This window comes from Panthera uncia, chromosome A2, assembly GCF_023721935.1.
Source record: "Panthera uncia isolate 11264 chromosome A2, Puncia_PCG_1.0, whole genome shotgun sequence".
Classification (NCBI taxonomy): Eukaryota; Metazoa; Chordata; class Mammalia; order Carnivora; family Felidae; genus Panthera; species Panthera uncia.
Window position 1 is genome coordinate 94,277,450 of NC_064816.1, and position 12,100 is coordinate 94,289,549.

General features: G+C 38.9%; 1 protein-coding gene across 7 annotated transcripts in view; it reads left to right on the top strand.

Annotated features, from left to right (window-relative positions):
- PPP1R9A (protein phosphatase 1 regulatory subunit 9A) overlaps window positions 1–12,100 on the top strand; it is a 325,410-nt gene that overhangs the window by 295,637 nt on the left and 17,673 nt on the right. For 4 of the 7 annotated variants that reach the window (XM_049641477.1, XM_049641478.1, XM_049641476.1 and 1 more), the window contains exons 14-15: window positions 5,255–5,342; window positions 5,442–5,519. The exons of the other annotated variants lie outside the window; for them this stretch is intronic. In XM_049641477.1, coding sequence (XP_049497434.1) covers window positions 5,255–5,342; window positions 5,442–5,519 — 166 coding nt within the window. The remainder of the gene's footprint in view (window positions 1–5,254; window positions 5,343–5,441; window positions 5,520–12,100) is intronic. 7 annotated transcript variants of the gene reach the window in all.

A 12,100-nucleotide genomic window follows, 5' to 3' on the forward strand; every position in this document is an offset into this window, starting at 1 on the left:
GGCATTGCAGGGGCTGATACAATGTGGATTATCAGAGTGGGATCTACCTTTGTTGTCCTCAAAATCCAATTTGAGGAATAACATTCTGTAAAATTCTTAAGTCCCTTGCAATATAAGACTAATCTATTTAGGTATGGTTAACCCAATTTCCCTCCGTGTGTGTGTGTGTGTGTGTGTGTGTGTGTGTGTGTGTTCACATGTGAGGTTCTTACAACTCATTGGCTCATCAGAAAAAGAACTAGAATGAGGTTCGGCAAGACCTCAGGTCTACATTCTTATGTAACTCTCTAATCCTGAGAAATTGTGTTCTTCTTCAAACCCAGATTAAATCTCACCTCCTTTAGTGGACTCTTAGTATACTCTCCCCATTTCCGGGCACAGTGAATTATTCACTTCTCTCCGATCCCACAGAAATTTTCACACTGTTACCTGTGCTTCTATCACTTTGTGTATGATAAGTAATCTAGTTGTCAAGGATGAGCCAGTTTTCTCATTCATCTTTTTCATCTTTGTGTTCTTGGCCCCCAGCAAAGAGTGTGGCATATAATTGATGCTTCATAAGTTTCTTGAATAAATTAACAGGCATGCCTCTCCAGATAACCAATGCAGGTTATCAAACCAAATCTGGTCCCCACCTGTTTTTATAAATAAAGTCTTGTTGGAACACAGCCATACTCATTTGGCTATATACTGTCTACTCTGATGCTACAATAAGCAGAGTTGAGCATTTGTGACAGAGACTGTATAGCCCAAAACCTAAAATATTTGCTATCTGGCCCTTTACAGAAAAAGCATACTGGCCCCTGGTCTGGGCCTTTATGTGCTTCTACTCATCATTGCTGTATAAACTCTGAAAATATCTTAGTCTCTGGTTGCCATTTAGCTAGATTTTTTTTAAAGTAATATGCCATTATTTTTGGTCTATTAATTTACTGCAAGGTAATAATTAAGTTGCAGCTGTATTTCGCTACAGTTTCAAGGCTAACAACGTGCTGGAATTATTGAACAACTAATTGAAGTTGGATGTTTTCTAAATTATGTCAACACCACATTCACAAATCATCACTTTGCTGTATTTGAGGGACCTCAGTGGAAAATAGGGTATAGAGAGTCCCCATTGTAACTAGATAAATGATAAACATCTATCCCCACTTCAGTTAAAGCAAGAGGAAGTATAAGATTATTTGCAGAGATTTGTAAAACAAGTTATATGACAGTAGAAAGCATGAAAATATTTTCCTCATGCTCATTCTTTGAGTAGCCTAATAATAACATTTTGGTCTCTAAACTTCTGTAACAATGGGCTTTTGTTCAGATAAGGTTAAAAAGAATAAATTAAGCACTATCAGTTTTCTACTTGTGATTTCTAGAGGTTATTATTCAAAGTGTATATAGGGCTGTTAGCATATTGCCTGACACAGAACATGCCTTCAAAAATATTTGCTGAATTGGGGTGCCTGGGTGGTTCAGTATGTGAGGTGTCCAACTCTTGCTTTTGGCTCAGGTCATGATCTCATGGTTCGGGGGCTCCACACTGACAGTACAGAGCCTGCTTAGAATTCTCTGTCTCTATCCGTCCCTCCTCCCCCCCGCAAAAAGAAAAAATAAAATAAACTTAAAAAAAAAAGTTGGCTGAATTAATGTCCTGGCAAGTAGAACCTGGCTTTGCAAAATCTTTACAGGATTCATTTATTATTGATATAATGCATTAGGCTCTTATACATGTAGAAATTATAAGTTTTATCACTGGTGAGAGGAGGGGCCAGGTTACATCTAGCTGAGATTGGTAAATAAGACATGACAAGGAATGTACAATTAGAGTGAGCATTGAACTATTTGGGTGGGGTGAGGGGAAGGATGGGAAAGGAAGGCAGATAAGGCAGGGCAGTGGCATTAGCAGAACAGGCACACAGGAGATGGCTTGAAAGGAATGGGGCTGCCCCAGCGTGCCTGAAGCAGTTTGTTTATGCAGTGTAGATGATTGCAATTAAATTGAACAGGAAGGTTAAGTCTTTAGCTGTAGGATTTAAGTGCTGTAGATACCTCTCTATATTACTAGGCAACCACAGATGTTTGAACAGAGGGACAAAAAGGAAAAGACATTAGGTGTGGGCAAGATGAGTCAGGAGACCCTGGGAGGGATAACCTCTAAAGAGGAACAATAGACAATGGCAGAAAAGGGCCATGCAAGAACCCCTGAAGTGTAAGTTGCCCAGACACAGGGGAAGAAAGTGAGGAGGACAAAACTGATCACAGGGTTTCTAGCCTCAGAACATATGGCCCTGTCATCAATAGAAAATAAGGAATCAGAAATATTATGGGAGGAAGACAATGAACTTTTTTTTTTTTTTTTTTTTTTTTTTTTTTTTAATAAAGAAGGTCAGGAGAGAAGCTGGTCGGGAGGAGCAGCTTTGGGAGTCCCCAGAGGAAAGGAAGAGGGAGTCAGGACTCTGACTCCAGTGAGAGGAAGGAGAATGCAGCACAAGACAAGAAAGAAAGGCCTTAGCATGTAGCCATGGGGAGATCATTTACTACCTTTAAGAATGAAGGCCAGGTTGCCAAAGTGAAAAGCTGCCGTGCCCAACCTGAGGGCTCAGACTTCCGATTGCTCTTGAAGGTAGTATTGGAGAGATTTCAAAAAGCCTGATGGAAATTTTACATAAACCTGAATCAATAAACAAAAACAAAATTGCTTTTTTTTTTTCTTTTCCTGAAATCCAGCCAATCCAGTGTTGGTTTTTATGTAGACTGGAAGTCCTAATATGCATTAAAGATGTATTTGATTGATTTAAAACAGGGAAGTGCATTATTACTTAATCTTGCCTCTTCAGCCTTGTGAAAGCCTTCATTTAAGTGTTCCTTGGAACACAGTTTGGCAAATGTGTGAGATAATGACATGAGGTTGCCTAGCAGCAGGCTCTGTAATGGGCAGAATCAGGCTTTTAGTCCCAAGATGCCCAAATAACTGCAACACTAATAAGGTTACAGAGTGTTTCCATGTACATCGTCTCATCTGGTCCTCTCACTACTCGTTAAAACATCTCCCAGCTACCTCTAATTCAGAAAATAATTAGGCAGTCTCCTTTTAAACTTTGCACAGTCCTAGCCATTAAGAGTCGCCTTAGGATTGATCTGAAGGAATCTGGCACCTTTTTTTTTTTCCTTTGGCTTCTATTAAGAAAATCGAAATCCTACTTTTTAAAAATTCTATGTCCATTAGCAAAATCACCTCAGAAGGTATTTGTGCCATGACCGTGGAGTTTCTTTATGTGTATATCTCACATCTGTGGCTATTTAATTCCGTTACCCTGGGTGATGATGCAAATATTCATAATAAATATTTGAGACAAGAAGTGGATTTTGATATGGACATATCTCTGACTCTTCTGTTCCATTAAGTACATTCCAAGGAATTATTATAATCTAAGGATCATTAAAAATATGAAGAGCTCATTGCTAAAAATCTTGAGAGTTTGTAAACATCTTGTGCTTCTTTAAGAGCTTTGAATGTAGACTCCTAAATAAAAACTGTGTGTGCACTTCATGTTTTGTGTGTGTGTTTAGAAATTTCTCCTGAAATACAATTATAAGCAAAATTAATTAGCAAGGTTAATTAAACACTTCTGTAGGAGCACTTTTCTGTCTATACTCCATACCAGAAAATTGCTGGAATATTTTTAATTTTACAAAGATAGAGACAGAGACCAACAGACAATTAGGAAAGAGTAGTTTCACACACCAATATGCATCAAATTTAAAACACCCTTTGTTAGTCATGTCAGATGACTGGATGTGCTAAAACTTAACACTGAACATCCTTTGCTAAATAGTTCCAGATAGAACCTTATGAATTATCTACTATGTTTAAGGAGGAATAAATGCCACCCATGGAATCTAGCTCCTACATTTGACATTGAACGCCATTCTCAAAGCCTCTCCTCTGATTGGTTTTTGGCATCATTTTGAGTATTCCCATCCCCCAGCAGCTGCTGCCCTTGAGAGCCAGCATAACTCAAACAGGCAAAGATCATTCAGCTTCAAACACTGAGGAAATTTTGGCATCTTCCTCATCATAGGAGGCCAGCCAAGTGCTCCAACCCAGCTTCTAAGAGAAGCCTTTCAAAGATATAAATGTTTTATAGCTGAGCCCCAGCTTAAAAAGTCTCCCCCATAATCTGCCCTCCTCAGTTCCAGAACTGGCCACAGGCCATTAGCAAGGGAGAGACCAGAAAGGAAGGCTTTGACTCTCACTTTCTCCCTGAATCTCCCAGACTCTCAGGCCTGACTTTCTGTACTGGGCTTGGGAGAAATGGGGGAAGTGGTCTGGGTTCCTGTCAGAAGGCACCAAAACCCAAAGGCAGGAAAGGTATGAAGCACAGAGCCCAGGCATTATTTCTTTTTAAAGTTTATTTATTTATTTATTTTGAGAGAGAGAGAGAGAGAGAGAGAGAGAGAAGGAGAGAGAGGGCTCATGTGCGCCCTTGTGCATGAGGTGGGGTGGGATAGAGACAGAGGGAGAGAGAGAATCCCAAGCAGGCTCTGTACTGTCAGCATGGAGCCCAACATGAGACTCTATCTCATGAACTGTGAGATCATGACCTAAACTGAAATCAAGAGTCAACACTTAACCAACTGAGCCACCCAAGTGTCCCCAGAGCCTGGACATTTGAAACAGAGTTGAAGCCAGAGAAGGAACAAAAGGAAAGTCCTGCCAGTCCCCTGCTTTGAATGTAAAGAATTATGGGTGCCTGGGTGGCTCATCTGGTTAAGCGTCTAACTCTTGATTTCAGCTTAGGTCATGATCTCGAGATTAGTGAGATCAAGCCCCATGTTGGGCTCTGTGCTGACAGCACAGGGCTTGCTTGGGATTCTCTCTCTCCCTTTCTTTCTGCCTCTCCCCCACTTGTGTGCTCTCTCTCTCTCTCAAAATAAATAAACTTAAAAAAAAAAGAATTATTTGATAGTGTTTATTCTTGCTTACTTTGTTCATTCCAATATATCTGAAGCCAAAACTCTTTGTGATGAGTGTTGGGCTTCTGTCCAGCAGGACCTCTCCTGGCTTAACTGAATGTTCCTCAACATAGCTGTGTTTCCTCTGGCTTAAAAAAAAAAAAAAAAAAAAAAGGCATACATTATTTTCTTTTATACTTTGGAATTGGGGTAAACTCCTTAGATTCCGAGATGCACTGACTTTTGACTCATACCCTAAAAAAATAATAATAATTGGTCTTGTTCACATGTGTGTGTATCCTAGATGGTGCCAAAGATCCCAAATCACTAAGGGCATCCAGTTCACTGGTGGTGCAAGGAGGAAAAATTAAGCGCAAGTTTGTGGATCTGGGGTAAGCATTTCATGATGTAACACACAAACCCTCTGTGAAGGAAGGATTAAAAGAGAAAAATGTCAGTTTCCCCTTTCTGACTTTGTGCTGTCGTTATAGGGCACCTTTGCGAAGGAATTCCAACAAGGGAAAGAAATGGAAAGAAAAAGAAGCCAATAGGTTTTCTCCAGGTAGCAGGTATGGGTGGGTGATCTACACTTTCTGGCCCCCTCCCATTGTTCACCAAAATCAGTGGTCAGTATCCATGAGCTGAGGCAATCTACCAAGAAGTGAGATGAAAGAGAAATTGTACAATCAGCTTGTTTTTGTCTTGCCCCAGTTATAGCCTACACTGGCTTTGGGAATATCCACTGGCTTAGTTGCAGAATTACAGTCACATGTGCAGTTTCAGTAAATGTTTATCTAAATACAGCATCAATGTGATATGTCAACTGGGCACATTTCAGGTTGTTTGCCTGGCTACCCACAGTACTAGCGTCCTGTTTTTGTTAAGTCTGAAAGGGTAATTTTACATTTAAGAAACTTGTTGGCTTTCAAGACTGTTCTGTCCCCATGCATGAAAGAAAAACCCTCGTCTCTTGCTGGACTTAGCTGTTTAGTTGATTTTTTTTCAGGCCCTACCAACTCTGCTTATTGTTCAATAAAGACTTCCCTGTAGAGCAGTAAGCTTTATACTGCATGCTGTCAACTTTTAACTTCAGATTTGTATCAGGAGACAATAAAGCATGGAGTTTGGCTGCCTGGGTTTGGATAAGAGCTCTCTGAGTTATCACCTTTAAAATCTTGGACAAGTTATTTAACCCGTTTGCCTCCACTTCCTCATGTGAAGTAAGGGTAAATAACAGTAGCTACCTAATTACTGTAGTGTAAGGATTAAATGAGTTTTCATACAAAGCATTTAAAATGCCTCTCTCTCTGTCCCCCTCCTGCTCGCACTGTCTCTCTCAAAAATAAACATTAAAAAAAAATTTAAGGGGCGCATGGGTGGCTCAGTCGGTTGAGAGCCCGACTTCGGTTCAGGTCATGATCTCACGGTTCATGGGTTCGAGCCCTGCATGGGGCTCTGTGCTGACAGCTCAGAGCCTGGAGCCTACTTCCGATACTGTCTCCCTCTCTCTGTGCCCCTCGCCTGCTTGTGCTCTGTCTCTCCCCTTCTCAAAAATAAATAAACATTTAAAAAAATTAAAAAAAAAAAATTTAAACTCTCTCCGCCCCTCTCCTACTTGCACTCTGTCTCTCTCAAAAATAAATATTAAAAAAAAAGTGGGGGGGGCACCTGGGTGGCACAGTAGGTTGAGCATCCAACTTCGGCTCAGGTCATGATCTCACAGTTCGTGGGTTCAAAGCCCCGTGTCGGGCTCTGTGCTGGCAGCTCAGAGCCTGGAGCCTGCTTGGGATTCTGTGTCTCCCTCTCTCTCTGCCCCTCTCCCACTCACACTCTGTCTCTCTCAAAAATAAACATTAAAAAAATTAAAAAATAAATAAAATGGTACCTGGCACATAGGTATTTAAAGCTAATAATAAAGATAACAATTTTGTATAATTATTATTTGCAAGTTACAAAGCAGTTTTACATCTATCACTTTATTTGGTCCTTATAAAAAGATTGGGAGGGCAGATAATAAATAATACCATACTGTATTAAGAACTTCACCTTCATAGAATTTAATTGATTTGCCCACAATTATGCAATGGGCAATTAATGCAACAGGACTTGTGCTTCCTGTTGAGATGTCTTTCCAACACAACGCCTCACCTCCAGTTATTTATGTATCTAATGATGTGTAAATTTCTTTATGAAATTTGGGGATCATCTCATTAGTGTAGACTAGGTAGGAAACAGAATGCTAACAATAAAAAATCGTAAAATCACTTGGGGACCACTTTCCTGTTTTATAGGTTGTCCTCCACTCTTTCTTTTTTTTTTTTTTCTTTTTCCTGGCATACAACTTGGTGAGAAATTGTACCTTCTTCCTGGGATTCTGGGACAGTAGGGTGGGGGAATGAGAAGAGATAATTCCCAAATTAATTGTATTAGTCCATTGTTGTTTTGTTTGTTTGTTTGTTTTTAACGTTGTGCACTGGAGAAAGGATAAAAAGCTCTGTTTACATTGAGGACACCAGTCTCAGGAAAAATAAGTCAATGATACAACACAAAAGCAATTTAACTTCATGTGGTTTCAGAGTAAGAAATATGAAATAGTCTACTATGTGCCTTAAAATTAAGTTTAGAAAACTATAAATATACTCAGGATTAAAAAAAAGACAATAAATAATGAAACTATTTCAGGGAGAGAGAGATGCCAAGATACACAACAGGAAAGAAGCTGGGACACTTCTCTGGTAACACTGCAGTCCTTTTGGTCCCTGGACTTCTGAGACAGTCACTACCTGTCACCTTCAGTCTCCACCCTAAAAGGGATGTAAGTGAGGCATCCAGTAGTGGGGAGAAGGTTTGACTCAATTTCATCATAGTGGCCAGTGGGTATCACCCCCTTGTACAGAGTGAAAAGCAAGCAAATCTTGATTCTGTTGGTAAGTGCTCACCTTTCTCTAGGCAAACCCCAGGGAGTCAAGGGTGGGCTATCCCTACAGCTAATGCCAGCGTTTGCACCAGCAGCCAGCCAGCTCTGTTTTTAAAATATTAACTCTGGAGTCTTTCTGCTTCAGTGGTCACAAGTATTTACACACATACCAATGCTACAAAATCGTTTTCAATTAGAATCATAAATGTACAATTATCTGTAATTATAGTAAAGTTTTGACAAGACTGACAGGAATTCATAGAGTTGAAATCCTGAAAGAACAAGGGAAGAAGAGGGACTTTTTCTGTGTCACAAAAATGACTTTTTGAGCTGTCACAGTAATTGGTTAACGCTAATCAAATCTAATGACAGTCTGTGTTCTCCTATAGAGATTGATGATGGGCCCAGAACCTTTTAAAACATATGGCAGGAAGCAGAGTTACTGCCCTGTAGGAGCTTAATGCATTGAGTTGGTTTCATGGGGCCCCTGCAGGTAGGTGGCTGATAAGCACCGTGAGCTACAGGGTTCCCTTCCAGCTATGGAAGACTGGGAATAAACTCATCACCTCTATGCAGCATTCTCAGAAAAATGAGGGAATGATTCATGGATTGAGTTTGTAATCTTATCTCTTATGCTTTTCATTATTAGGCTGTAAAAATCTGATGAGGTCATTCAATCAGTTATAGCCTGAAGCTGTCGGACTCTAAAGAGGCAAGACAGTTTGCTAAGTTCCGTCTTGGTCTTAGTTTTTTCCTTCTTCAGGAGTTAAGAGTTTACTTTATTGTATTCCTTGTGGAGGTGTAATGACTCAAATACATGAGCAACATGAAACAAATAGATAAGATTAAGTAATTATAATAATAAATAAGCCCTTCCAAAAATATGGCTTGGTTCTATCCTTTTCCAATATGTCCTCAGTGAATGTGGATTTAAATAGGCAGCATAGCAGATAACAAAAGCAGGAAGCATGTAGTTGTCAGAGCTTGTTCAGACCAAAGAGTAAAATAAAATACTATCCTAATTCTAGTGTCAGTAGCCACTGATGTCAGTGGAAGTGCCTGCTTTGGAGCTCTGTGAAGAAGCTCCCAGTTGAGTTGCTGAATGGGAAGATGGGAAGCCCTGTGAGCAATTACGTGTATCTTAGAACAAGGCTAGACATGTGGGAAAATGACAAGGGAGGGAGATGGCACTCCTTTGTGGAAGTGAATTTGCAGTCATCTTAAAAGTATGAACTGTGGGAAATCACGGTGCCGGAATCCAAGCATTCATCCTTGCTTTGCAAGGCTCTGAATTTCTTGGAGCTTCGTTTCCCACCAAAAAATAATTAGGTGGATTCAAACTCCATAGTCTCTGATCCCCATCCATCTCTGTCTATGCTGTCCAATATGCTAGCCTCCAGTCAGATGTGGCTTTTGAGCACTAGAAATGTAGCTAGTCTATACTGAAATGTATTGTAGGAGAAAATGCATGCAGGATTTCAAAGACTTAGGATGAAAAAAAAAGTGTGAAATATCTTATTAAAATGTTATAATACCAATTACATATTGAAATAATATTTTGAATATTTTGGGTTAAATAAAATAAAATTAATTGTACCTTTTTCTTATATGACTCCCAGAAAAGTTTGATTTATATATGTACTTCATATTTCTGTTGGATAGTGTCGATCTGTATGATTCTATGTAAAACATCTTCTTTTTGAGTTCTAACTTGTCATTTCATTGATCTATAAATTAGCATGTTTTCATGTTTGTTTATTCTTTTATTTTTTTAATTGAAGTATAATCAAAATACAGTATCATATTAGTTTTAGGTACAGTGTAATGATTCAACTACAGTTCTATACATTACTCAGCACTCATCACAATATGTGTACTCCTTCTCGTCTATTCTTTTTTAAATCTATACCTGTTCCTCTGTGTTCCAAATATAATTTGTTTATACACAGAGGTACAAAAGATACAATAACATAATTTATTTTAAAGGCAAATTGGATAGGGGGAAAAAAAGGTAAAGCAAAAAGTAAGGTTGGTACTTAAAATATAAAATCTTCAACAACAACTGCATAGTAAGTATAACAGTGGCTTTCAGTAAAAGCAAAGAGCATGATGTCAGAGTAAAGAGCCTGGATTCAGTCATAGCTGCCACTTAACGTCTTGGGCAAGTTCCTTAACCTGTCTGTCCGTTTCCTCATCTGTAAGATGGAAATATTCATACTTCTTCAGGTCATCAGGAGGATTGAGAGTCACATTTAAGCACGTTTCAAGTCCTTAATAAATGTCAACAGTTATCATTACTAGTATTATTATTTAAAACCATTCTGATCAGAGGAATGTAAAACAAAGTATTCTCTGTATGTATTTTTCTGGCTATCGTGTTCATCCATTGTTAATTTTAGTGATATCTTGAAGAATGAGTGGACTGGGGATTATAGTTCAGACAACCCTTCATAGATATTTCTCTCAAGGAACCTTTAGGTAAATCAAGGCATTAGAGTGAGTTTGAGAACATTCCAGTGACATGTGCCTGGAGGGCAGCTCTGCCCTGTTGCTGAGCAAGGGCACACAGCCTCTGCTCTTGAGCTGGAGTGGAAACAGTCCCTTTCAGAAGTGTTGATGAGCAAGACGAGCAAATGTGCCTGAAGAGAACAGCACCTCGCCTCTGCCTAACAGAGACACCCCACAGAAGAGCCAACATTTCTCTTTAAAAAATATATTAAAAGTACGCTTTTAAAAGGTGCGCCTGCGTAGCTTGGTGAGTTAGGTGTCCAACTTGCGATTTCGGCTCAGGTCATGACCTCACAGTTCATGAGATCGAGCCCCTCATTGGGGCTATCAGCGCAGAGCTCCTTGGGATTTTCTCTGTGTCTTTCTGCCCCTCCCCTGCTCACATACCTGCTTTCTCTGTCTTAAAGTAAATAAATAAACATTTTTCAAAAATTATTTTAAAAAATAGGAAACAAAAATGCTATTGTAAGTGGCCAGAAGAGAATGACCATTAGAAAATAGCAAAATAATTTGAGCCTGGCAGGTTGTTGGTTTTTTTTTTAAGTAATTTTATTTAATTTATTTTTAAAGTTTATTCATTATTTCTGAGAGAGAGAGATAGCAGGGGAGGGGCAGAGAGAGGGAGACACAGAATCCAAAACAGGCTCTAGGCTCTGAGCTGTCTGCACAGAGCCCAATGTGGAGCTCAAACTGGTGAACCATGAGATCATGACCTGAGCCGAAATCGTACGTGTAACTGACTGAGCCACCCAGGCGCCCCAAGCCTGGCAAGTTTTAAAGCAAATGTTTAAATCATGAACAATGGTGATGAAAACTCAGTAAAGCTCCTACAGAGTGCTTAATTTTGACAGTATAACTTCTGCAGATTCTCTCCTTCACTTGATATTTTTCATGACCAGAGGTTGCTTTATTCTTAAAAAGGGGATTATTTGTGTTATAAATTAAAAGTAATTTATTAAAGTCTCCAGTTTTTACAACTTAACCTTTTTTTCAGTTTCAGTTCAACTTACAAATCTTTTTGTTTTATTTATACACCTAGTAAAATTTTGTAAAAACATAAAAGCAGTCACTTTTATGGAGACCTCTGAATAATGTTAGCTTAGACTCAGTAGCACAGACTTGTTCCCCCCATAATTGCCTGTCCTGATTTTAGAAAACTGCATTTATAAATGTAATTTATTCAGTTTTCTTTTTAAGTACTTGCCAGCGCTTGAAACTTGACAAACTTTTACATTCCTAACATGTCAACGCTTTTCCACTTGAAAAAACTCAAAAATCTAGTAGATTAAAATGGTAACATAGTGACTGTAAACATCCAGTGGTCTTATCAATTTGGTTATTTTACATCTTAAACAATTAATCATATTAAGATAGAATCAACAAACTTCTCTCTCAGATTTCTAATAATACAAATTTTCTTAAATCCTCAGCAATATATTTATTATTCCTAAACCTAACATTTTTATTTTGATAATATCAATTTTTTTTTTTTTTTACATAATCCTCTTGATGTTTCATTTTAAGCCTTCCCAGGGCCCTTGGGTGGCTCAGTCAGTTAAGCATTCAACTTCTGCTCAGGTCATGATCTCACGGTTTGTGGGTTCAAGCCCCGTGTCAGGCTCTGTGTTGACAGCTCAGAGTCTGGACCCTGCCTCGAATACTGTGTGTCTGTCTCTGCCTCTCTCTCTCTCTCTCAAAAATAAATATTTTTTAAAAATGTAAAAA